Source organism: Zootoca vivipara, chromosome 2, assembly GCF_963506605.1.
Source record: "Zootoca vivipara chromosome 2, rZooViv1.1, whole genome shotgun sequence".
Lineage (NCBI taxonomy): Eukaryota > Metazoa > Chordata > Lepidosauria > Squamata > Lacertidae > Zootoca > Zootoca vivipara.
Window position 1 is genome coordinate 95,634,785 of NC_083277.1, and position 26,910 is coordinate 95,661,694.

Consider the following 26,910-nt stretch of genomic DNA (forward strand, 5'->3'; position numbering starts at 1 on the left):
CACGCAGCCCTTGCTACCGCTGTTTGTTACAGCCATACCTCGGTTTATGTACGCTTCAGTTTAAGTACGCCCTCAGTTTAAGTACGCTTCAGTTTAAGTATACTCTGCGGACCCGTCTGGAACGGATTAATCCACTTTCCATTACTTTCAATGGAAATGTTCGCTTCAGGTTAAGTACGCTTCAGGTTAAGTACAGACTTCCGGAACCAATTGTGTACTTAAACCAAGGTACCACTGTATTGCCAGCACTCTCTTCTGCTGCAGAGCATGCTGGGTAAGGCACAAGCTGGAGGAGCTGGAGCAGGAGGGGGAGGAACCACAGAGATGAGACAGTGGCTCAAGGGATTGAGCAGCACCGAAACTGCCTCCTTGGTTAAGAAGAGGAGACACATAAAGTCTCCCTCTCTCAAATGCTGGAGAGGTCAGTTATGGAGAAGGAAATTGCCACCACTCCCCACACACACACAAAAAAAAGGAAAGGAAAGGAAAGGAAATGGAAGGGGAAATTTACCAGAAAGTGAATGGGAAGAAGCAGTGTCAAGATACCTATATTTCTTGTATCTCCATTTATTTAAAATGTTCAGATTTTACAATGTTCAAAGCAACTCTCCCACACATAGGAGCCAACTCCTAGAGGCTGAGGTCCCTTTGGTCCTTCCACAGTGGCAGCAGCAGCAGGAGGAAGCCTGATATCTCCTCTCAGTCTCCTCTTTTCCAGGCTAAACATACCCAACTTCATCAACTATTCCTCATATGGCTTGGTTTCTAGCCCCTGGTCATCTTGGTCGCTTTCCTCTGCACACATTTCAGCTTGTCAATATCCTTAAATTGTGGCACCCAGAAATGGACAAATTCTGGCATGGTCCAACCAAGGCAGAATAGAGTGGTACTATTACTACCTTTGATTGGGACACTATACTTCTGTCAAGTAGCACTAGCTTTTTCTGCTGCTGCATCACACAGTTGACTCATGAGGTCTACTAAGACTCCTAGATTCTTTTCACACATACTATTGGCAAGACCGGTACAACCGGTTCTTTCTGTATAAGTGCAGAACCTTACATTTGCCCCTATTTAAATTCATTTCATTAGTTTGGGCCCAGTTCTCCAATCTGTTATGGTCATCTTGAATCCCGATTCTGTCTTCTGCAGCATTAACAACCCTCCCAGTAGGTGCCATTTGCAAATGTGAACAATAACGGGCCTAGGACAGAACCTTATGGCCCTCCACTTGTCACCCTTTTCCAAGATGATAAGGAACAGTTAGTGAGCACTCTTTGGGTTCGGTCAGTAAACCAGCCCACATTATACCAGCTTCTCCACTGAGATCTGCTGAGCAGATCAAGTAAGTAAAGGAAGACAGCAGGCCTACCACCACTTCAAGTAAGGAGGATGAAATATACTCCGAGTCGAGAGTGAATTTCATGATCTTTGTTCAGCTCATAGTCATCAAGGAGAAGAAGAGAAGAATGGCTCTTTTCCCAAAACCATCTGCTTATATACATTATTTACTCAATGGGCCTTGTGTGATTGGCTACTTCAGGGCTACACCTGTGGGCCAATCAGGTTGTGTATTGACTTCTGCCTGCAGCCTGATTGGGTGCTCCTACAGGCCAATCAGGTTGCAGATTCACTTCTGCCAGCCGCCTGATTGGCTGCTCCTGCAGGCCAATCAGGTTGCGGATTCACTTCCACCTGGAGTTGGATTGGGTAGCTCCTGCGGACCAATCAGACTGCTGATTCTGAATCCTATTGTTCTAGGATTCAGCTCAGTACATAACAGAGGAACATTTGCTGCTAATTAGTTTCTCAAAACATTTCCAGCTCGGTTCTAAAAAGCAAGCTGGAACCTGGAGGGACTGAAATTTGGAGATGTGTGTTGGTGGAAAGGGAAATGCAGAAGGAGGGGGGGGGGGTTAGAGGCCTGGATTTGGAAAGGGGAAAGAAGTGGTGTGGGGTAAAAACTTTTTAGTTAGAGACTTTTGCTAGCTGAACAACGGTTTCGGAAATCTTGGCCTGTAAAAGGAAATGTTGATCCAATCGGAGGAAGGGCATCAGGGGAGGGGAAGGAGAGTGTTTTTAAGTATAAAGTTAAGATTTTGATTAGGGAAATGAATATATATGAAAATTGAGTTTTTCTGGAGGGAGAAAGAAGAATGATCTAGGAAAAAAATTTAAGATTTGCATTAAATATTTTCTGTTTAGATAGGCATCTGGGCAGAGAGCCATTTTCCTCCTCTCTGCACTTGGGAACACCTGGTGGCAGGGGGTGTCCTGAGGGGAGGGGAGGGGGATGGAAGGAAACCCAGATGCAAAAATGGATATCCTTTGAAGTGCTGCGCCTTGCGGGTTCCTCTGGTGGCAGGAGAGGACTGGAGGAGGTGCAGCATGAAGAAGGAGGAGGATTGAGTGAATATTATAAGGGTAAGATTTTGAATTAGAATACGAAAATCGCCACTATTTGATATAGAAATTAAGAAAACCAGGAAGAAGAGAATCGAGGAAGTCACAAATACAATGTTAAGAAAGTAGGATTTAGAATATGTTATTGTTTTATTGTTTGTATGTTGGTTGTGTTGAAGGAGAAGCAGGGAGTAAACCAAACCCCAGTGCTCCTCCGTCCCCGTCCCTTCAGTGGCAGGGGAGGGATTGGGGGGGGAGGAAAGGGGGGGAGGTCAAACCTAGCCTTAAAATGGACCCCTTTGACTCTCCACCTCCGCGGGTGTTGCTGGTGGCAGAAGTGGGCCTGTGGGGGGGGGATGAAGGGACAGAATTTATATTGTATTTTTTTGTTTGTCTTGTCTATATAAAAACCAATAAAAATTATTATTAAAAAAAAGCAAGCTGTGAGTTGCATAGCTGCCAAGTTACCCCTTTTTTAAAGGGATTTTCCCTTATGCTGAATAGGCTTCCTCGCGAGAAAAGGGAAAACTTGGCAGCTATGGTGAGTTGTGAACTGGAAGATGTCATATTACATACAGGCCTGAATTGATAAGTGGGAGGGTGCTTTGTGACTGGAAGTCAGTGAAAAATAATTGGCAGGATTAATTCCTGCGCTCATTAGATCAATTTGCATAAATGCTATCTTGGCCATGTGATTCAGGGGCCCTCCCTGCTATGAGACTTGTACAAATACTGGAGAACGTTGTTGTGACATTCATGGAGAGAACAGATCTAGATGAAAGCTTTGGCATACACCACCAAACCTTGTGGAACTTTCCTGCTGGCAGCAACTGTGATCTGAAGTGGGAGAACTGCTGCTGAACAAAGGCAGGTACCTCTTTCAAGGCAACTATACCTGCTTGACCATGTATGCTGCTTTCTTTCTTCTCCTCCTGGCAGCCTGCCTGCCCTCTGGATGGGCGCAGACGGCCCTGGATGACTACGTCAAGCAGGATGACCCTCACTACAACTACACTGTCACAAACACGGAAGACAGGCCTGATGTGACCATCTATACCCTCAACATGACCTCCTTGAAGTGGCTGAATGGTGAGAGCAGCAGTTTTGAAATACATAGGAAGATATTTCCACAGGGAGTCTAATCCGGGAAGGTGGCTGCTGGGTGGGTGTGATCTGCACTGTGGGATGTAAGGATGTTGCAGAGTAGCAATATTTAGCAGCTAGGAAGCTAAAACATATGGAAGACTGACTCACATTTAGGAATTATAGTCATACCTCATGTTGAGTCTGCTTCAGGTTACGTGTTTTCGTGTTCAGTATCAAAACCTTTATTGGCATCACTGTTTCCGTGTTGCGTCCCATGGCAACCCGGAAGTACTGGGTTTCGCCACTTGCGCATGCGCAGAAGTGTTAAATTGCGCCACGTGCGTGCGCAGACGCAGCACTTTGGTTTGCGTCAGTTCTGTGTTACGGACGGGCCTCCAGAACAGATCCCGTCCGTAACACAGGGTTCCACTGTAAAGTATGGTCAATACATTCCTTAAACATTCAAAAGCTTTTACTTGAAGAACAGAGGATAAACGAACACACACACACTCACAAAACATATGCTTATCCAAGCATAGTCTCAGCTTCACTTAGAAAAATGCAGCTTCTTGCTTTAAATCAAATCCTGTATCTTTCACAATTCCAGCTTTGTGATCAGCCTGTACTTTGCCATACTGGGCCATGCCAATTTCTCATTCAGTCTTGCAATCTGTTCTTCCATCCAGAGAGCCCATTTACTATGTCTTCTTCATTCAGAGAGGGGGAAAAACCATTAACACTGTCCTCCTCACAGTGTTCAGAGAAGTTTCTTTATACAGCCACCTCTCTCAGCAATGTCCATAAGAGCTTACTAACATAGCCCACTTCCTGAGCCATGTCATCACAGTAAACTCACTCACACATGTAAGATGGAATGATGATGTAAACAAGGGAGATACCAAACACTCTCTTAAACTCTGTTTCCATTTTGTTACTTTTCTACTACTGCATAGATAAATATCAATTACGCCTCCTGGGTGGAAAATGTATTTCAAAGGGAGAATGGAGGCCAAATCCCCCAATGTATAGATTCTGTGTATCTCTTTTCAGAGTCTGAATTGTCTAACCCAATTTGGTGGCATGAGCTGATCATCGTTGTGTCAAAGGAACGAAAAATGAATAACGCGTGTTTCCTGATGCTTGGGATGGGAAGAAATGATGAACCGCCTAGTAAACGAGATTTGACTGTTGATGAGCTTGTCACTATAGCAAAATCAACTGGGTCGTAAGTAATTGGGGGGGGGGAACCTCTAAGCAATGAATATTGCACCATCTCTGCTGTGCTCTGTTAAGACTGTTAAGGGAATCAGCAATCCTACAAGTATAGAGAACTGCGAGGAAGACGTACTTGGAGAAAATACTTTTCCTGGTGGGGAATGAGGGTTGCACACATCAAACTTTGACAACCCTCCAGCTGAGGAGGAATACCTCAGAATGATTTGGGGCTTCTCTGAAGCAAAGCAGGATTTGTATGAGGCAGCTATATAGTGGTTCCTAAATTATTGGTATAGGAACTCAAGAGTGGCTGATGAGAGTGATGCAGTCCGAGCTGGAGCAACCAGCTTACACCTCTTCACACATTGAGGTTCTCAGGCAGACTGGGGGAGAACAAAGCATTGAAAACCTAGTTCCTCCCATGGTGAGTGGAAGTGCATTAATCAGACTTAAATATGTTAGTTATCCCACATACATGAATAAATTCTGTATTTTGCAACCTGTGACTGTTTTTGCGGGAGACGAATAAGTTCTAGCTAATAAAATAGCGAGAAACAAAAATGGATGGATGATAACTAATCAAGCTCACTGTATTCAAGACAGTTTCTCTATGTTCCAGAGACATATCCTAGTTCATCTTTTCCCCAGCCCCCTAATAAATATGTATACTGTAAATTAAAACAAGATTGGATATATTGCCTGAATTCTGTCTTTGCCTTGATTTTAGTGTTAAAATCATAGTCTTATGATTGTTCCAAAGCTACCCAGAGCTATTAACTCTGGTCTCCTTGGCATCATTGCCTGTTGATGCCACATGGCATTTACTGCTGTTGACTAATATTTTATTTTGTCTCTGAAGCTGTGCAGCACTTTTGGGGCAGATTGCAAACCAGCCAATCACCTTCAAGGTAAGTGCTCTAGGGTCTTAGCGATGCTGGTAACCTTCTACACTGGCTTTCAAAGTCATGTACCGATAGGAGTCAGGAGTCAGTTGGGTGGGTGGAAATGGGGAAACAGGTATGGCTGCCACATTTTCCCACTGGAAACTTCTACTGCAGATTATCCCCCCTCCCCCAATTTCACTCTAATGAGGGAAGTCTCAGAGCAAAATCCAGTAGAAATATGCAGTGTGTCCAATAACCTTGTTTTATCTGCTAATTACGTTTCATAATCTGTGAAGAATTAACCATCTCTTTCATAGATGTGGTTCAAAATACTAGAATTAAAATGTGGGGCTCACCTCCTTAGTCATGTGGGGCTCACTTCCTTAGAGCAGCAGGAGCCTTTTCCCCAGATACATACTGGAGCCATGGATTCCCCCTGCATTCCCAGTGGGTTGTACAATTGGGCAACTGTGCCTCCTTATCACTAGGAGTTTAACACTCCTGGCCTGTGGATGGCAGAACCTGGTTGGACGAGGAGGAGAGCTGGGAGCCCCCCCCCCCGCCCAAGAGTCCCCCCCCCCAGGGAGGGCTCTTGCAGATGATGCCTTAGGGGTCAGAGACTGGTGGTGGGACACTGAGAAACAGTCTGCAGAAGGGATGAGCTAGGAGCTGAAAGAAGCAGGAGACTTGAGCAATCGAGGGGGAGGGGTCAGGAGAAGGAGGGCATTCCAAGACAGGATTAGAGGCTGAGAGTCACAGTGTGCATGCACAGTCCCAGTCCTGTTGATTATTCTCCCCCTCTCCCCTGCCCGCTGGAGGGTCATGCACATTGCTGAGCAATGGGCCAGACAGGGCCAGAGGAGGAGCTTATCCCTTCAACGCCACCTTTATCTGCTTGGGTGGGATCCAGGGTAAAAGGCCGGGGCCGGGTGGGGTGTGTGTGCCTAGAGCTTTGTTTCAACAACACCTCCACTGAGCTAAGATGAACCAGGAACATTGCTGTGTTGTCATTTTCCGCTAATAAAAAGCTGATTGCCTTCCATGTCTGTGCCTTACCAGGACCTCTGTTCCTAAAGGTTGTGTTTGGTGTTGTGTATTGAGTCAAAGGATTTTATATCTGTATTACTATTGTCTGTATTTGCATTAGGGTAAAGTAACTGCCTTTTGGTTCCAGAAGGTACAGCTACTATTGGTTCATTTAAGCTGCTGTATTTGGATCCTCTGTCTTATTGGTTTCCTCCAAAAGGCAGCACTGTGATTGTCTGATATTGTTCCCTCCAAAATGTATCCCTTTCTAGCTAGTCCCCTGTCCCTATAAATGTAGCTTTCCTCTCCTCAGAGCTCAGTCTTGTTTGCTTTAATAAAGAAGTGTTACTAGAGAACTGTCTCCAGCATAATATGTCAAGAGAGCTGAAATCACGAACCCCACGTCACAACATTTGGTGCCTCTTCAATTTGCAGTCATGGTTACTGAGGACTGTTTAGCCCAAATATATATGCAAATGAAAGACATGCAAGATATTGTGTGTGGGTAGGGGAGGTATCTTCTGTTGGACAGGTTTGGCAACATTAAAGCGAAAAACCCATCCATCATCAGAACTGAACAGATGCCTTACGTTGTCCAAGTGATAGCTAATTCCCTTCCTATTTCACCAGGTGCCCTTCTCTGTGAACTAAGTCAGACCTGTCAGGCTGTCCTAGGGGTCCAGATGCAATCAAAAACACATTCATCTTTCTTTTATTTTGCTTCTAGACAATCCCTTTGGAAATGTGCAAGAACAGCATTGAAAATGCTGCACTTGTTTGTTCGTGGTGGAGATATATGAACTATGAGAATTTGCAGCCACATGTGCTGATTCAGTTCCCAATGGTGAAGGTAACTCTGGCTTTCTGTATTGGCTGGCAAACACATGCTGCCATCATTCTGGGAAATATTCTTTATTGTTTCCAGAAACCCCTGAATGCTGGCAGAGTTACTGTAACATTTGCAAAGCACATATCATTCATTTTTTTAAATCGGCTTGTGCATTGCAGAATCCAGCAGAGTTGGTCCACCCATGAGACGAGGTGAGATGGCGGCCTCAGGCGACAAGTCTGGGCGCAAAGACTATGCCATTGATGCCTCTGGCATGGCCGTGCCTTCTCTGCAGGTGCACCTTGCCTCCTGTGCTCCAGGTGTGCTGCTCTCACATGCCCATGCCCCTCGCAGTGGTGGTGCTTATGTGTGTGTCCACTTGCCCATGCAGGGGTGCACTTGTGGTGGTTGCATAGAGGAGGCATGGCACAAGTTATATGGGCAGGGGCATGGCGGCATTTCAATGTATTTGGACTAAGGATACCTCCTTGAGGTTTTCACCTTTACAGTATGCCTGAGTAAATTCTAGTTATCTTTTGGGAGCAGGTAAATTGGTTGTTTTCTGCTGCTACTATCTCCCATTGAGATTTTGGAACAAGAGCTCTGCAGACTGGTAACACAAGAATGAGCCTTTTTCCGCAGTGGCTCCTCGTTTGCAGAATTCTCTGTCCAGGGAGGCTTGCCTGGCACCTTCATTACAGGTGCCAGGCAAAAGCTTTCCTCTATAACCAGGCCTTTGGCCTTAAACTATCTGGGGCCTTTTAGAAGTGGGTGGGATGTTTTCAATGTATTTCTCTTTCCTCTTGTGGGGTTTATTGTCTGTCTGTTTGCTTTTAAGTCATTTTGCGTTGCTCTGGGCAAGATAAAGCAGCTAACAAATTAAATAAATAATAATAATGAATATTAAAGGCATGAAGATGAAACACCTTTTGAGGGCACTTAAATTATGCCATGCTGATAGAATGATATAGTCGAACCCAATGCAAGCATCTCCTTCAAATTCTCTCTCTCTCTCTCTCTCTCTCTCTCTCTCTCTCTCTCTCTCTCTCACACACACACACACACACACACACACAACACACACACATTAAAATTAGAGAAAGGAAAAAAAGAGGGGAGGGAAGAAAAAGCATACCAACAATAAAAAAGTAGAAAAAGAAAAAGAAAAAAGCCTTGAAAGGCATCTCCTTCAAAATCTATAATCCATTTCTCTTGTGTACAGGCAGCTGTGCGTGGCATGGACACTGTAGCAGATTTTATGCTGAAAGAATCCGGTGGAACAATTAATATCACAAAGTTCACATTGACTGGTTTTTCCAAGGTAGGTATGAACTAAATGCTGTATTGGATTTCCGGCACACCAGAATTAACCCTATGCATGCTCATCCCCATTTCACCTGTAGTGGTACCTCAGGTTAAGTACTTAATTGGTTCTGGAAGTCCGTACTTAATCTGAAGCGAACTTTCTCATTGAAAGTAATGGAAAGTGGATTAATCTGTTCCAGACGATGAAAAACACCCCCTAAAACAGCAATTTAACACAAATTTTACTGTCTAATGAGACCATTGATCCATAAAATGAAGGCAATAATCAATGTACAGTGGTACCTCAGGTTAAGTACTTAATTGGTTCTGGAAGTCTGTACTTAACCTGAAGCGTACTTAACTTGAAGTGAACATTCCCATTGAAAGTAATGGCAAGTGGATTAATTCTGTTCCAGACAGGTCCACGGAGTACTTAACTTGAAAGTACTCAACCTGAAGCAAACTTAACCCGAGGTATGACTGTACATGCCATGTTTGGGTTCTCTGAATACCTCTGCATCTTTATGCTTTATCTCTTCATTGCAGCGTGGCTGGGTCACCTGGCTGACAGCAGGTGTGGACAAGAGAGTTGTGTCATTTATTCCAATTATCTATGATCTTTTGAATATAGTTAAGGTGAGTATCTGTTCACAGGATGATGCACTAGCTGTGTGTACTTAGTCTTGAGTCTTCTTCATAGTACTCTGGACAAATAAGAATATGTTGGCCATTTGCAGGAAGGCCACAAGTGTGAGAGCCAGTGAAACTTCTGAGGAAGGGCACTCCACAGCCTCAGCACCACTGCTGCAAAGACCCTGTCCTCTGTCCTAATCAGCCATGCTTTTGAAGGCAAGGGACAGTGAGCAATCCCTCCAATGATTGTAAGGGGGAGGGGGGCAAATTTGTGGAGGGAAAATGGTCCTTCAAATATCCTGGCCCCAAATATTGGTTGGTTAACAGCTGTTTGGTTATGAGGCTGGGGAGGGACAAAGTGTAGAATATTTAAAATGCAGTCAAATCAATAATTAATGTTTTGCTAGATAGGCTGGTGATAGCAGCTGAAACTCACGGAGTTTTCCTGTAAACTTACTAGAGAGAACTCTGTGAGAGATACCCCCACTGTGCCCTGACATGGGGAGGGCATACTGTAGTTATATATTCTCCGACCTGCCTGGGCACACCCTCTTTTCCATTTCTTTCCATTCTGTTCTGCCAGCAATGTGAAAACATCTGTTTAGTCTGAACTCCAAGATCAGACTACATTTTAAGCTAGACATTAAGTATGTTTTAGTAACTGAATTACCATTTTAAGCCTGCCTGAAGAAAGCTGCTGTATCTTACACTCTTCAACAAGTATTCTGAGTAAATGTTATTTTTACATTTTACAACACTGTTTATGTGATTGATGTCTTAAGGGGAATAAAAGGGGGAGATCCCAGGAAAATCTAGTCTGCCTTAACACATTCTGGATTACTTAAGCTAAAAGGCTAAAACTAGCCCATCTAAGTTTCCCCTTAAGCTGCAAAGAGTTCACTGTGCTGAACTCACAAATGTGATGTTGAAGCCCAAGTAAATAACCAAAAAAGCCATAGGTACTGACTGTTGGTACTATGATGGGGCAACTTATTGGCATGTTTTGTTTTGTGTTTATCATCTTAGCAAGAAGTGTACCTAGGGGTAAGGTAAAGGTAAAGGGACCCCTGACCATTAGGTCCAGTTGTGACTGACTCTGGGGTTGCGGCGCTCATCTTGCATTATTGGCCGAGGGAGCTTCCAGGTCATGTGGCCAGCATGACAAAGCCGCTTCTGGCGAACCGAGCAGTGCACGGAAACCCCGTTTACCTTCCCACCAGAGCAGTACCTATTTATCTACTTGCATTTTGACATGCTTTCGAACTGCTAGGGTGGCAAGAGCAGGGACCGAGCAACAGGAGCTCACCCCGTCATGGGGATTCGAACTGCCGACCTGATTGGCAAGCCCTAGGCTCTGTGGTTTAACCCACAGCGCCACCCGCGTCCCTAGGGGTAGGTGAAACCAAACGCTGCCCAACTGGGGATGGGGCGCGAGAACCTATCGGGTGTTGGAGTCCTCCCACGACACCTGGAACGCCCCACACTTGGAGCAGCTTCCAGGCAGAGAGCAGTGCGGGTGCCCTGTCTAGTCCTAAGAAGGCACCTTCCTCCTGCCCAGGCAACCTCGCTTGCTTCTCAGATTTTTTTTTTTTAGGGGAGGGCACCAATATAGCTCCTTGACAAGGGCACAAGGGACCCTAGGTATGCCTCTGAGCTATAAAGAGTTGAATAAATCTTGTCCTCCATACTATAGAACTTCAGGTTCTTAATATTCTTAATATATGACACTTGCTATGTGCACATAGAATTCATTTGTGACTTCTTTGCTACAGAACTGGCATCATGAATACCGATCATACTGTGGCTGGGGAGTTGCATTGTATCATTTCTATGTCATGAATATAACTCGGCAGTTGGACACTCCACGGTTCCAGGAATTAGCTTCACATGTTGATCCGTTTGGTGAGCAATTCCTACCACCTCAGATTTCTCTGGTGATTCAGATGGTATACCCAGTTCCAAATTCTGTCATATTCCGTTTCCTGTTGTTTTCACAATGGTATCCCAATCTCTTTCTCTAGGCTCTTCCACTTCTGTATTTTCCACTCTTTTCCCAGAGGCAACACTCTCTTTAATAGCAACAGTCTCTGGTTATTTCTTGATCCATTCCTGCCAGTTTGTTCTGTTGCCTCTGCGAATTCACCTCATAATCCTCTTTCTTCTCTGGTTCACTTTTCCCATCACTGTCTTCATCCTCACCAAACATCGATCTCAACAAACATCTGTTGTGCAATTCCACCTATTATTGGTTGAACCATACTGAATAGTTTTAATTTGCAGGATATTATTAGCTACTCAGTCTACCTTCATGTTCCTCCTTAAGAAAGAGACACAGTCCACTGTAGCTGCTATCTCAAGCCAAATTCCTTCTCAGTTAATAGTTACTCAGCTTTCAGTTCTCTAACTCTTTAGTGGTAGGTAGGAAACAAACAGAACAAAGGTACTCGTATTTCTATCCTCCATTTTTAATCTTTTGTGTCCACCATAAATCAAGCTTTCTGTTATACTTTGCATACTTTAACAATTAATTTTCTTTTTATTCTGTCAAAGAAGATGGTTCTCCCAGGTTTTCAATTAATCTGCACATTTTATTTGAGAATTACTTTTTATTCTGTGTAATAGGAGGTTTTGGTGTATTTGACCGCTCCTTCGTTCTTTTTCAGTCTATAAGACACCCTCATGTATAAGACGTCCCCTATTTTGGGGGACTCAGATTTAAGAAAATGGGGGAGATGGCCCCGTGTATAAGACACCCCCTAATTTTTTATATTATTTTTATGGGGGGAAAACCTAGTCTTATACATGGAAAAATATGGTATATATATTCCCAGCTGATGAAGAGGGGAGTTTCATTAGAATTTCTTTGTCCCAGATATATTTTAATAGGTTTTAAAAAGAGACAGTGTGATCGGTTTACCTGTATTTCAAGCTCTTTACATGGTCTTTGGGCATAATGGCATTTCATTCTGCCTCCCAGCTTGTTATAAACCCCCTTCCCTCTGCAAGGCACAGATAGCAGAACAAGAGCTTTGTTAGGATAATTCCATATCGCTCTTATCTCCTGAGTGAATAGTACCGGTATAGCGGGGCTATATTCCTACATAATTATTTTCTGTCAGCCAGAGCTAGCAGAAAGATATTCAAGTTTCCATTCCTCTCAAGCTCCGACCTGATGCATAGACTGAATTCTTCAAAAATCCAGAGGGACCTCATTGCTTTCTTGATGACCTGGAGAACCTACTATAATATTTATTTATTTATTATGCAAAGGAAAGCTCCCTATCCAACACTGCATCACCAACATTTGCTATCTAGACTTTGATCTATGGGCTTAGTTTGCCACAATAAAGCTTTTAAACATGTTTTCCAATTCTATTTTTGTCCCCACCTGTCCAATGAATGTTTACAACTCTTTAGGGATTTGTGATCTTTACTCCATTTCTCTTGTTTTCCAATCTTACCAGCCTTTGAAGCAGTAGCAACTTGAGAACTGCATGTGTTGCCCATTAAGATAACATTAATTTTTTCCATCCCCAGTATATAAAGAACGATACCAAAATAGGTCCCTGCTCATGATCCTATCAACAGGAGATGACTTCTTCCTGCCTGATAACTCGTACTATTTCTTTGATGAGCTACCAGGAAAGAAATATATCCGGTGAGTTCATGCTGCGAAAGATTACCAGACTGTCCTTTTTGAGGCAATGAGGACATTCCTCTGGTTAAAGGCAATGACCAGATGGCTTGAGCTCCACATGAAAGACAATACTGAGAAAGCACAGCAGATCCTCAGCTTTTGTGTGAACCCACTTGTGTAATCTGAACAATAGTACCAGTGAAGAAAGTTGCAGGTCTTTGCTGCACAATTCACATAGGCTTTGAATGATGATGCAATGATTTTTCTTTGTATATTTATATTTATGCATTCTTTCCAAGGAGGAAAAACTCTGGAAAGTCACATTTCTGTGATTAGAAGAAACATGCCATTGCTTTATCTTAGTCTATTGCAAGGAAGCTATTTTTGCAAAAACCTCTCTGTTGCACTGCAGATTCATCCCGAACACTAATCACATGATAACATCATTACCATGGAACAGAGCATCTATCCTTGAGTCATGTAGAGCCTTTCATCTCAGCACCATGCAGAATTTGACCATGCCTCAAATTTCTTGGAACAGGTCTGAGGTGAGGAATACATATCTTCTTTTATGTACCAATTGACAAGAATGATTCAGTCATGAAGTTTGTTCTATAATTTAGAGACCAAGCCATGAATGCATATTGTCCCTAACAGATGGAAATTAAGTGTAGTCCTTTACTAAGGATACTCGGTCGAGCTCAAGATTCCTAAGAAGCTATCAGAATTTTAAAATTCATTTGGCGGCAATCTTGGTTATAAACATCAAGGATGGGTGAACAGGAAGTCATTAATATTGTAGAATGGGATTACAACTGTTGCGTGACAAAATGTAAATTTGAATTTTGAAATAAAATAAAATACTAACGATAAAGAAATACTGAAAGCAGGAAAGTTGTTATGATTATATGCAAACAGGCCTTGCTTAATATTGTCTTTTACCAGTAAATGATGGGAACAATAACTGGGATAGCTCAGCTGGTAGAGCATCTTCCTTCAACAAGACTGAGGAGAGTGTAGCTCTTCCAGCATTCATCCTTACAACAGCTTGGCAAGATACATTTGGATGATGGGTGAAATATACTCGGAGTCCTGTAGTGACTTCATGCTCTTTATTGCAGCTTGTAAAACAGTGAATGAATCCCCCCCCAAAAAAAAAACACCTCAGGCTTTTATATACATTATTTACACAATGAGTCCTGTCTGATTGGCTGATTCTGCTTCCCTCCTGGAGCCTGATTGGTCTTTTCCTGCAGGCCAATCAGTTGCTGCATTCTACATCCCTACCAGCCTAATAGGCTGATTAACTTCTTCCTGGAGTCTGATTGGTCTTCTCCTGCAAGCCAATCAGTTGTTGCATTCTAGGATCCTACTTGCCTATTGTTCTTGGATCCAAGCTTAGTACATAACAATGGGCAAAGAGAAAACTGTGGGAGGATCTCTCTTTGTGTATTTTCTGTATGTGGGCATTGTTGCCATTGAGAAGAGATAAACACAACAGTGCAGTGGGGTTGATTTCAATGGGTGTTGTGATGCTCTGTGATCCAAGCTTAGTACATAACAATGGGCAAAGAGAAAACTGTGGGAGGATCTCTCTTTGTGTATTTCCTGTATGTGGGCATTGTTGCCATTGAGAAGAGGTAAACACAACAGTGCAGTGGGATTGATTTCAATGGGTGTTGTGATGCTCTGTGCGGGCAGCTAAATTATTTCTCACCAGGCTGTTCTCATAAATGGAAATCACACTAGCCCATTTGCTTTTAAGCCCCACAGGTGCAGAACATCTGAATGTTTGCTTTTCAATAAGTAGTTTTGAAAGAGGAGATTTTCATTGTGGAAATGGTGCGATGGGAAGGTGTTGGCCTAACATCCATTAACACAATTTTTTTTAATGATTCCCCCCCTTCCAGGCTGCATTTATCTTTATAAAAATATATGAGAAATCTGAGCATGGATCTCCCCACAAGAAAGAGGGGGAGGAAGTGAGGAGGGAGAGATAGAATGGCTCGAGGTCTCTAAGGGGTCCCTGTGCCCAGTTTTAGAGAAGGCAGTCCTACTTTTGGTTTGCTGGTGTCCTCTATCTGAAGAGCTTGGTTCAAGTGCCATTTTAAGATAAAAAAGAAACCCAAGAAGAAAGGGTTGGGGGGGGGGCTTGAATCACCCACTTACATTTAAAACCCAAATAATAGACTGAGCAGGCACACAGGTTCCTCCTATATGTATAGGTATGTGTGCATAAATGTGATGGAGACCTGTTTGCTCCTTTTGAGAGGCAGAGATTATGTGTAATTAAGGGGCCAACCTAAATCTCATTCCTTAAACAGGGCAGGAATTGAGAAGTGTATCTTCCTGATTTAAATCCAGCAATCTGGCCACGACGTGATGCTGGCTCTCAATTTGCAATAAGTGCTACATTCTAAACATTCTCCAGATATTGAACCATAATACAGACAAAAAGAAGGAGATGCTGATCATTCTAGTTTTTAAAAGTGTATCCACTCTTCAAAATATTAAATTTAGTCATAGTGATTTAACACAGACATAGTGGTTCAGTGCAGCAAAAAAAGGCCAGGTGAGAATGGTACAGATACGTATTGGTGCATTTTTGTGATGTTTTTGATTGATTTTTTCTCAGTTTGCAAGGAATAAACACTTCACATGCAGCTGAAGTTACTCCTGGCTCTGATGAGTATACATGCATAATACACACATTTGTCTCATTCCAACATTGCATTTTTAGTCGTACGCTTAAAGAAATATTCACTGTACACCTAAAAATGTAGGGTAAGTAGGTAAGTAAAATCTTTATTACGGTCAAGGACCAGAGGGGAAAAAAAAGTAGGGTGAATATGCCCTGAAAACACAAGCAAAACTTCAAGGTTCTCCATTTCCTTTATGCATTTGGCAACTATTTGGGTTAACCTCACATATGGTATTGCATGACACAGCCAGTTAAAGCAATGATTGGTGTTGAATTAAATATGCTGTGGAAACAAATTTGTTTTCTGCACCTCCTGTTGGGAGGATAATAGGAATGTGTGATAAATGGAGGAAGATTTTATATTTCTGTGCTATTCCCTCTTTTTCTAGGCAAATGGTGGCAAAGGCATTATCTCTCTCTACACAGATCAGGAGCCTCTAAAAACTAGATGTATCTTTGCTGACACATGGCTCGGCAACAGGTAGGCTTCTTTCAGAAATATCTTATATAAATCATTAATATATGGAATAATATACAAAGTCAACGTTACATACCAACAAACAGGGCCGGTGCTAGGGTTTTTTGCGCCCTAGGCAAGATCACCTTCTGGCGCCCCCCCCCCCCCCCCCCGGCCAATCATATTTCAAACACAGATGTATTATAGGAAGAATGAAAAGCACAGAACACCGAGCACTGGTTAAGACTCATGCCATGAAGATGAAGAGAAACAGGGAGCAGCCACTGGAATTGTAAGGGGCAGGTGGTGATACAGAGGTGGAAAGGCAAGATTAAAAGGTTCCCTGGTGGCCCGCTGGAATGTGGAGTTAACCAGGGCTATTGACTGTTTGGCTCCGAAAAGTCCTCTCTGATTGCATGGAGCCCAGATCAATTGTTTTGCCGTGTTTCTCCGAAAATAAGACACCGTCTTATATTTATTTTTCCTCAAAAAAACAAAAACAAAAAAACACTATGGCTTATTTTCAGGGGATGTCTTATTTTTTTCCTCCTCCTCCTGCTGCGGCCAGCATTGCTGCTGCGCCTATTAGTATGTCTTATTTTCGGGGTATGGCTTATATTCCTTGAATGCTTAAAAATCCTGCTACGGCTTATTTTATGGCTACGGCTTATTTTCGGAGAAACAGGGTATATCTAGTGTTAGCCGCCCTAAGCCCGGTTTTGGCTGGGGAGGGCGGGGTATAAATAAAATAATAATTAATTAATACCCAACTGGAAGAAATAGATGTCTCAAGTGGAAGATGCACCTTTGCACCCATATGGGAGCTGCCTTTAGTGCCTAAGGGGAACTGGGAGAGAGATGGACTGTCTTTAGCCTCCCTCTCCTGGCATTTGTAGTGAAAGAATGTGTGGATTTGGGAAGGTGACAGAATTAGGCATCTACAAAGTCCCTTCCATCAGTGTGGGTACCATGATATATAATTTGGTATACTGGCTGAGCTGAAAAAGTGGCAAAGTGTTCCAACACAAAGAGTGAAAACGCATTAATTTTTTTAAAAGGTCTCTGCCTAATAACTTTTTCATGTTGAGTCTTGCAAGTGGAGTTCTTCTATTCTTTCATCAGGGTGTGTGTGTTGGGGGGGGAGTTACCTCCCTCCCAAAAAACCCAGCTCTCTGGGTTGCCAAGAAACCCAATGGTGGAAGTAAGCACACATGCAAACGCTCGGGTTGCAATCCCGTATGCATTTACCGTATGCATCCCGTATGCTTATTGGCCCTGTGGTTTTTCCTACTTTCTTCAGTTTAAGCTGGAATTTTGCTATAAGAAGCTGATGATCTGAGTTACAGTCAGCTCCAGGTCTTGTTTTTGCTGACTGTAAAGAGCTTCTCCATCTTTGGCTGCAGAGAATATAATCAATCTGATTTTGATGCTGCCCATTTGGTGATATCCATGTGTAGAGTCGTCTCTTGTGTTGTTGGAAAAGAGTGTTTGTGATGACCAGCTTGTTCTCTTGACAGAACTCTATTAGCCTTTGCCCTGCTTCATTTTGAACTCCAAGGCCAAACTTGCCAGTTGTTCCTTTTATCTCTTGATTCCCTACTTTAGCATTCCAATCCCCTGTAATGAGAAGAACATCCTTCTTTGGTGTCATTTCTAGAAGGTGTTGTAAGTCTTCATAGAATTGGTCAATTTCACTTTCTTCAGCACCGGTAGTTGGTGCATAAACTTGGATTACTGTGATGTTAAAAGGTCTGCCTTGGATTCGTATCGAGATCATTCTGTCATTTTTGAGATTGCATCCCATTACAGCTTTGGCCACTCTTTTGTTGACTATGAGGGCCACTCCATTTCTTCTACAGGATTCTTTCCCACAGTAGTAGATATGATAGTCATCCGAACTGAATTCGCCCATTCCCTTCCATTTTAGTTCACTGATGCCCAGGATGTCAATATTTATTCTTGTCATCTCATTTTTGACCACACCCAGCTTACCTTTATCCATGGTTCTTACATTCTTACATTCCAGGTTCCTATGCAATATTTTTCTTTACCCGAGGTTCTACATCCGGGTTCGCGGAGTTTGTAACCCAAAGTGTTTGTAACCCGAGGTACCACTGTAATGGCTCCACACACAGCCCAGGCAAAGAATCCTGGGGATTGTAGTTTGTTAAATGTCCTGGGAGTTGTTAGGAGATCCACATTCCCTTCACAGAGATACAATTCCCAGAATTTCCCGGAAAAGAGACTGATGGTTAAAGCACTTTTAAAATTCTACTTCTGTGAGGGCAATGGGGATCTCTGAACAAACTATGGCTCCCAGGGTTACTGTGGGAGAGAGCATTGGTGTTTAAAGTGGTATGGTTGTTGTTGTTTAGTCGTTTAGTCGTGTCCGACTCTTCGTGACTCCATGGACCAGAGCACGCCAGGCACTCCTGTCTTCCACTGCCTCCCGCAGTTTGGTCAAACTCATGTTCGTAGCTTCGAGAACACTGTGGTATGGTACTGTTTTATATTTAAAGTGCAGGTGGAGCCATGTACTCCCCCCCCCCCCCGAAATCCTACTAACAAGGAATCACTGAGTCGGTTATTATGGATACTCTCGAACCTTTTGGATCAGGTTGACTTTATTAGAGAACCATCCTGATGGGTGGGTGACCTTATATAATAAACAGTATCTTTAATTTCCATAAATAACATGATTAATTGTGCTGCAAATAGTGAACTAAAAAATAATATATTGTTGATAGTACTTTTCTCCACAAAGCAATTTGTTCTGTGCTCATGCCACATCTCTTCTTTCCCTTCTCATTCTCAGGCGAGACTTCAGGCAATTTAGGCTTTCCTTGATCGTTGTGAATCCTGTACTTTGGACTGATTGCAAGGTTGTTAAAGTGGTAAGAGGATTATAATTTCCTTAGTTTCTTCACAAAGCTGAGGATGTCAAGGGTCCCAAAGACACAGACAAACACAAAAGCTGTTCATAAATGTCTTCCTTTAAAGTTGGGCTTGTGTTGTAGATATTGAATTTGCTCAATATTTGCAGTATTGCCAAATCAGCAGATTCATTTAGGCTTTCTGTGTGGTGTGTGTCCCTGTTGTTTGCGAAGGGTGATGTCAACAGGCACCAGAAAGGCCACAGCTGGTGCTTCATTTTGGATGGGCAGAACCTAATGTGCACCGGTAAGCATGTGGATAGAAGGGCCATTCTGGAGAGCCCCTGAGCTCCTTTAGGAGGAAGGGTGGGACATTAATTGAACGAATCTGTAAGAAATCAATCAAACCAATAAATAAAATGGGATTCCTTCACTGTCTGAGTTACTCCAGAACATTCCCCTGCCCCTAGCAGAAGAACATTGTCTTTATGTTGCAGTTGTAAAATCACCCATGCTAAGGAGTAGAGCTCCCTAATTTAGAGGGGGATATGTCTCTACACGCATAGTAGGGGTGAGGAACCTCTTTCTGACTGAAAGCCACGTTATCTTCCGCGCAACTTTGTGGAGGCCAGGGTCAAAGGCAAAAGTCAACAGAGCAATCAATGTGAATTCTACCATTGTGCGGTAGCCTAGTTTCTTCACACTTACATATCGTTCTCTATCCTCCATCCAAGCAAGCAAGAAGCATTATCAGAATTCAAGGACACATTCCAGTCAGGGAAAAACATTCCCGGGGGGGGGGGAGGAAAGCACAGCTGGTGAGGGGTGTGATTTGGGGTGTGTGTGTCCTGGAGGTAATTCCTAGGGCCAGCTAGAAAGAGCTGACTAAGGCAGGAGTGAGAACCTATTCTACTCTATGTAACAAAGCAGGCTGGGGGGTCACATCCATTGGAAACAGATACTGTAGGTCACCTGGAAAGAAGGGCTATGTTATCTGTGGCCATCCTCCACCACTGTTCCCTCTTCCCTATCCTTGGAAGACACAAACCAGGAACCTCAGCTCATTCTTCTCCAACACTAATGAACATTCTATAATTTTTTAATATTACATGTTTGCTTCTCAGCACCTTCTTCTGTCTTATCTCTTTGCAGGGAACAGGTGTTTATAAAGCAGAATTGTCAAAGCCATTATTGGGATGGAAGGGTTTCTTTATTGAGGTAAATATAATCTCTAGTCGAGTATCTGACTCATTCTTGTGCAGCTTTTCCCATAGCATCGTAGGGGGAGGAAATTTCCATTAGAATCATGGAAGAAGGAGGGGAGGTTTAAAATGTTCCTTTCCCTGCAACCTCCTGCTGCTGCTCAGCTGACTGAGGAACAAGTGAGAATGGTGAAAAGTGAAATGGCCATGCAGAAACAAATAATCTTTATCTGGACTCCCTTCCCCTTCCCCTTTTCCTGCTGCTCTGCTGATCAGTGGGAGGTTTTTTGTGTGTGCCATATAAGATTGTGTGTCCCATATAAATTGGGAATTACACACAGATTACACACTGAACAAGAGATAGAAAACACGCATGTTTTTGGAGAGTATACATACAAATGGGAGAATATGCATATTGGCCAGAGAAGGTACAACATTCAAGTATGACATGCACATTCCCCAAAGCCAGTTGGGAAGCATAATGGCTAACAATGTACAGAATTCAGGCAGGTTTCCCAAGCTTTATTAGAGAATATGCACATTGACCGAGAAATGTGCACAATTTTTTCTTCATAGAAACATGGGCTGCACATTTTCCATGAAGGCTGCTGAATGTGCAGAATGTCAGGTTTTATGTACATTAACTGTTGAACTTACATTCCCTTTAATATACATATATTAACTGAATAAGTGCTCCAAGACTGTTGTGCAACTATATAAATAGGCACAAAGTATTCTGCGATTAGGCACTGCTTCTAAAATCTGCAGTAAGAGGGATCCATCATTTCTTTGATATCTCTGTGCTATAAACTCCTAATCCTGCTGCGTTCAGTTCTCTGCAAAGGAACATATTGAGCAGAACTCCAATTTCTTTTCCAGGTAACTTTCAAAGGACCTGAGAAGGATAAGCATGTTTTCACCTCTGAGGTTCAAATAATCCCAGACACTTTTCCATGTGCAGACTGCAAGGGAGAAGGATGCTATGGGAAGCTGGTGTGAAACCCTGCAGAGACACGGTGGCTCCTGTTGCTGACAGCATCCATGAGGGAAGACATAAGAGGCATTTGGAAAACCATGCGGAGAAGTGGGTGGACAGAGAAAGAACCTCATGCAGAGAAAGCAGACAGGTCCCACTTAAACTAAAATGGAAAAGGTGCAAGGGTGGGGAGCTTGGTGTCAAGGTGTTAGTGAGGGTGCCACTCAGGATCAGGAGACCTAACCAAGGAGCAGATGCTATGGCAATGGGGAATGGGTAGGGTGGTTGTATGAAGAATATCAGACATGAGAGGAAGGGGCTGGTTCTATAGAATTATGAACAAGTAAATACAATACAGGAAAGTGTGTCTTTGTGATTCCCAGTGCCCTGGATCATAATAAAGAATATAGCTATGCTTTATATAAGTCTTCAATGAAACGCTGCACTAGTTTCTGATCATTTTATGCAGACAGTACAATTCCTTATCTTACATTTAAGACAGTTTAACTTCATAATGGGATTAAATATTATCTAATCTAAGTAATTAATTATAACTGTCATGTAAAGTGATTGAGTTCAAATTCTGCACAAGGCACAGACCAACTGAGTTGCTTCTTTGGTTAGCTATTATCTGTTACCTTTTGGTTCCTCTGTGCAAAATGGGGTGTAATAATAAAACAAATATGCCATTGTACCACCTGCAGGGGTTTTTAATTGCCTGACCCTGTCTTGATATTTTTCTTCATTACCAAATATACCTTGTTTCCGGCATTCATGCATTGGGTGACATGTCCTTGTGTTTTGAAGATATATGTCTATTACAAGGGAGAAATTCATGTAATTGCCATGCTTCAGTATGGTATGAGATTCCCAAATGGGTGAAAGTTACTTTGAGTCCCAGGAACCCAGGAGAACATTGGCAAAGCAAACACTTCACATATCTTGTGCATACGTAATTGCTAGCTCAAATAATCAGGATCAAGCATACGAAACTTTTGCCATCCAGGTACACCATCCCACAACTTGTACTCTCCCACTGATTGTCCGAGTAGTGGGTTGGACCAGAATTAACACACTTTCTGTCCCAGACCTCTTTTTCGTTCCTCAGCTGATTAACCCGTCCTTCCCTTCCAATCCCAGTGTTGACTGACATCTAGTTTTTTCCTAAGGTTAATTGCTGAGGGGGTGGGGGTTTTCATCAGGATTTTGGAAGGAAAGGTTTAACTCGCCTTTCCCAACTGGCTGAGAGTTGGGAAAAGGAAGATGGACTACAGAAAACAAGCTAATCTTGATCTGGAATCACATCCCTTCTTTCCACATCAGGTTGTGGCCCAGGTGATATTAAACAGCAGACCAGGGGTGCAAATTGCACTAGACATAGGAAACAAGGTTGTGTTTTTGGAGGCTACGCATGCTGACTGGAGATGTCAGTTGAGATGTACATGCCCAAAGGCCTGTTGGAGATTCCATATATTGACCAGGAATGTGCACAGTCAGTTGATGTGCATGTTCTCCATGATGCCTAGTGAATGTACAAAATGATTAGTTATTAAACACATTAGATGCTCATCTTACACACACCCCATGTGTATAATATAATCTATATATAAAAAAATGTAAAAATCGTGAAACTGCGTTTGACACTTTTCTCCGTAACCGCTTGTCCGATCGTCCTGAAATTTTGACACAACGATCCAGGCCACTCCTAGAGCGTTGATGGGGGCAAAAATCCCTCAAATCACACACCTGCGCAGGTACAGGCCTGCTTTTCAACCAACTCAAACAGCGCCCTCAAGTGGTGTAATACCCTCCTCCACCCCCTCTCTTCCTGTGAAATCTAAGCCACCCCAACAAACCAAATGACATCATCATCAACCAAGCAACTGAAAATCCCCAAGGCGGCCATTATCACACCACTACGCCTTTGTTTAATGTAGGCCCCTGACAGGCTAGGCCTCAGGTCTACAGCCCATTAAATACTATCCCAAATGGAGCCCTGGGTGGGAGGTGGGGGGAGGAGGAGCCCAAATAGGTCATGGGTTGACGTAGGGTGGGGGGGTAGATAACCCACAGCAACGCACTTGGGGGCACGGCAAGGGGTTTTTACTTTACAATTTAGCACCACTACCCCCCCCCCCAAAATCCACAAGACAAAAATAAATACCACCCTTCAAAACGTCATGAGATACGCCAGTCATGGAGGGGGGGGTTGGCACAGGCCGCAACACGGCCTTTGATTTATGTAGGCCCCTGCATGCCAAGGGGTTTTTACTTTACCATTTAGCAACACTACCACATGGGTCATGGGGGGGGGGAAACAAACTGAATAGATCATGGATCGGGACACATGGGGCCAGTCACAGGGATTTGGCACAACAACACACCACACCCACAAAACCCGCCTCTGCCACGAGATCCTGTAAAACAGGAGGCTTTGGCTCCATTTTACATACTAGGCCTCAGGTCTACAGCCCATTAAATACTATCCCAAATGGAGCCCTGGTTGGGAGGTGGGGGGAGGAGGAGCCCAAATAGGTCATGAGCTGTCGTAGGGTGGGGGGGGTAGATAACCCACAACAACGCACTTGGGGGCACGGCAAGGGGTTTTTACTTTACAATTTAGCACCACTACCCCCCCAAAATCCTCTGTGTCTTTCTAAAAAAAACAACAACAACCATGCACTTTCTCTCCCCAGTTTAAGTCCTCGGATATTTCCAGTGGCCACCCCACCCCCATTTACAATCCCCTACCTTCCCCTTGCCACTTCCTGGGTTTTTTATGGAACTGAACAACTCGGGTATTTCAGAACGCGCCTTCTGTTGCCAGGCCCTTACAGGGCCTGGGCCAGGTAGATAATGTGGCCCTGTTTTTAACCCTTTTGTCACTTTTACCATTTTACTGATTGTGAATATGCTGACCGAGGCCCCCTTTAGATTCGGAGGCCCACGCCAAGTGGCCCATATGACCCCCCCTCCTTCTGTCTGGGCCTGTCTGTTGCTACGGGGCTATGGGGCGTCGCTATTTGACACCCCCCCGGGTTGGGATTCTTTAAGTAGTTCTCTGGGTCCCAGGGCACATCATCACCCCCCATCCTTAATCTAAATATATAGAAATGTAGGAAGATACCCCAGGAACAACAGAGGGTTCAGACAAAAGTGCATGCTGGAAAATAGAACCCAGAACCTAACACTTCCTTTTCCGAAGGGTGGGGGCCAAGGTATGGAAATACAGGGGGGAAATAATACAGGGGGGAAAATACAGGGGGGGGGGAAATAAAAAAATAAAAAAATAAAAAAATTAAAAAAAGCTGTGTTGATGGTTATTGACGCAGAGAAGGCCTTTGACAACATTTCTTGGTTATTTTTAAAAAGGAATTTAGAAAAAATGGAGGTGGGCCAAAACTTTTTGAATGGAGTAAATGTGATCTATTCAGAGCAAAGAGCAAAGATAATAGTTAATAACATGGTCTCAGAAGACATTTGATTTGAAAAGGGTACAAGACAAGGGTGTCCCATCTCCCCCTTGCTTTTTATATCGGTTCTGGAAGTTTTACTCGACAGGATTAGAAAGGATGAGGAAATAAAAGGAGTGACTGTAGGGAAGAAACAATATAAACTTAAAGCCTTTGCAGATGACCTTGTTTTGACACTACAAGATCCAGAGTCCAGTGTTCAAAGGGCGCTGGAAGTAATTCAAGAATTTGGAAAGGTAGCAGGTTTTAAATTGAATAAATTAAAAACCAAAATATTAGATAAGAATTTGGACAGTAAGGAAAGAGAAAAATTGCAAGAAGCAACTGGTTTATCTTTTGTTAAGAAAGTAAAGTACCTTGGTGTAAATATGACGTCAAAGAATTTGAATCTATTTAAGGACAATTATGTGAAAATGTGGAATGAAGTTAAAAATGATTTAGAAACCTGGACTAATCTGAAACTTTCTCTGTTGGGCCGTATAGCTACTGTGAAAATGAATGTATTGCCAAAGATGTTGTTTTTATTCCAATCGTTGCCAATAATTGATAAGTTGGATTGTTTTAAAGAATGGCAAAAGGTTTTATTGAAATTTATATGGCAAGGGAAAAAGCCAAGAATTAAATATAAGATACTTACTGATGATAAACAAAGAGGAGGCTTTTCCCTGCCGGACTTAAAGATTTATTACGAAGCAGCTACCTTTTGCTGGATGAAGGACTGGTTTTTGTTGGAAAATACAGACATTTTGGATTTAGAAGGTTACGATAATGTTTATGGTTGGCATGCATATTTATGGTATGACAAAGTAAAGGCCCACAGAAGCTTTAAAACTCATATAATCAGAAAAGCACTGTATAGTGTTTGGTCCAGGTACAAAGATTTGTTAGAAAGAAAAACACCTAAATGGATATCACCATTAGAGGCCAAGGTCTGTAAAAGAGTAAACATGGAAACCAGTTGGCCGAAATATAGAGATTTGTTGATTGAAGAAGGAGACCAATTTAAGTTAAAGACTTATGAGGATTTGAAATGTAAACTAGATGATTGGCTCCAATATCACCAGATAAACGAAGTTTTCAAAATGGATAGATTAATTGGTTTTCAATCAGAGAGGTCAAAGTTGGAAACAGAATTGTTAGAACCTAAGACGAAAATACTTTCCAGAATGTATAAATTGTTGCTTGAGTGGCATACGAAAGATGAACAAACAAAGAATGTTATGATTTTATGGGCAAAGGATGTTGGTCATAATATTATGATTGAGAAATGGGAGAAATTGTGGCATGAGAATATTAAGTTTACTGCGTGTAGTTTATTAAAGGAAAATGTAATGAAGATGATGTATAGATGGTATCTTACACCAGTAAAACTAGCAAAGATATACCATAACCATGATAACAAATGTTGGAGATGTAAGAAGTAGGCTCATTGTACCACATGTGGTGGACATGTCCACTAGTGAATGACTTCTGGAATAAGATTTATAATGAACTCAAGAAAGTGTTGAAAAACACATTTGTTAAGAAACCAGAAGCATTTCTAGTGGGCATTGTAGGGAAGGAGATTCCAAAGAAGAATGTATCGTTTTTTATGTATGCTACGACGGCAGCGAGACTTTTGATTGCTAAGAATTGGAAACTACAAACATTACCAACGATTGATGACTGGCAGATGAAGATGATGGAGTTTATGGAACTGGCTGAGATGACTGGAAGAATCCGCAACCAGGGAGAGGAAGCGATGGAAGAAGAATAGAAAGATTTTAAACTGTATTTAAAAAAATATGCTAAAGTAACATATTAGATCAGAAATTAAGACGCAAATAAACTGTAGAATTTAGAAATATGTGATATGAAAGCAAAAAAGTAAGGTTAGATAAGGTGATGAAAATGATTTAGAATTTACTAACTATAAATGTGTTAAAGAACCACAGGGAGGGAAGTCCGAGGAGGTCCCATTAAATCATGTGAGATGTTATGAGAATTACCACCACACATGTTTTTTCTTCTTTCTTTTTTATGTTATTTTTTTAATTTTTCCTTTTTCTTATGTATTGTTGTTATTTTTTCTGAAAATACTAATAAAAATATTATATATATAAAAAAGGAAATACAAGGGGGAGGTGCCAACACTCCCCAGGGACAACAGAGGGAAGGGTATCCTACCGAAACACAGGGATGAGCCGGGGTGGAGGGAGGAGGGGCAGGAT

General features: G+C 42.6%; 1 protein-coding gene across 1 annotated transcript; it reads left to right on the plus strand.

Annotated features, from left to right (window-relative positions):
* Positions 1–3,118: 3,118 nt before the first annotated feature.
* Positions 3,119–21,921, plus strand: LOC118079720 (autocrine proliferation repressor protein A). The gene is made up of 13 exons (XM_035104210.2): positions 3,119–3,492; positions 4,540–4,714; positions 5,564–5,612; positions 7,342–7,464; positions 8,666–8,764; positions 9,295–9,384; positions 11,154–11,283; positions 12,919–13,039; positions 13,431–13,566; positions 16,109–16,200; positions 18,992–19,070; positions 20,202–20,267; positions 21,131–21,921. Exons 1-13 carry the CDS (start codon positions 3,309–3,311, stop codon positions 21,248–21,250), a joined length of 1,464 nt encoding a protein of 487 aa, XP_034960101.2. The 5' UTR covers positions 3,119–3,308; the 3' UTR covers positions 21,251–21,921.
* The last annotated feature ends 4,989 nt before the right edge of the window (positions 21,922–26,910 follow it).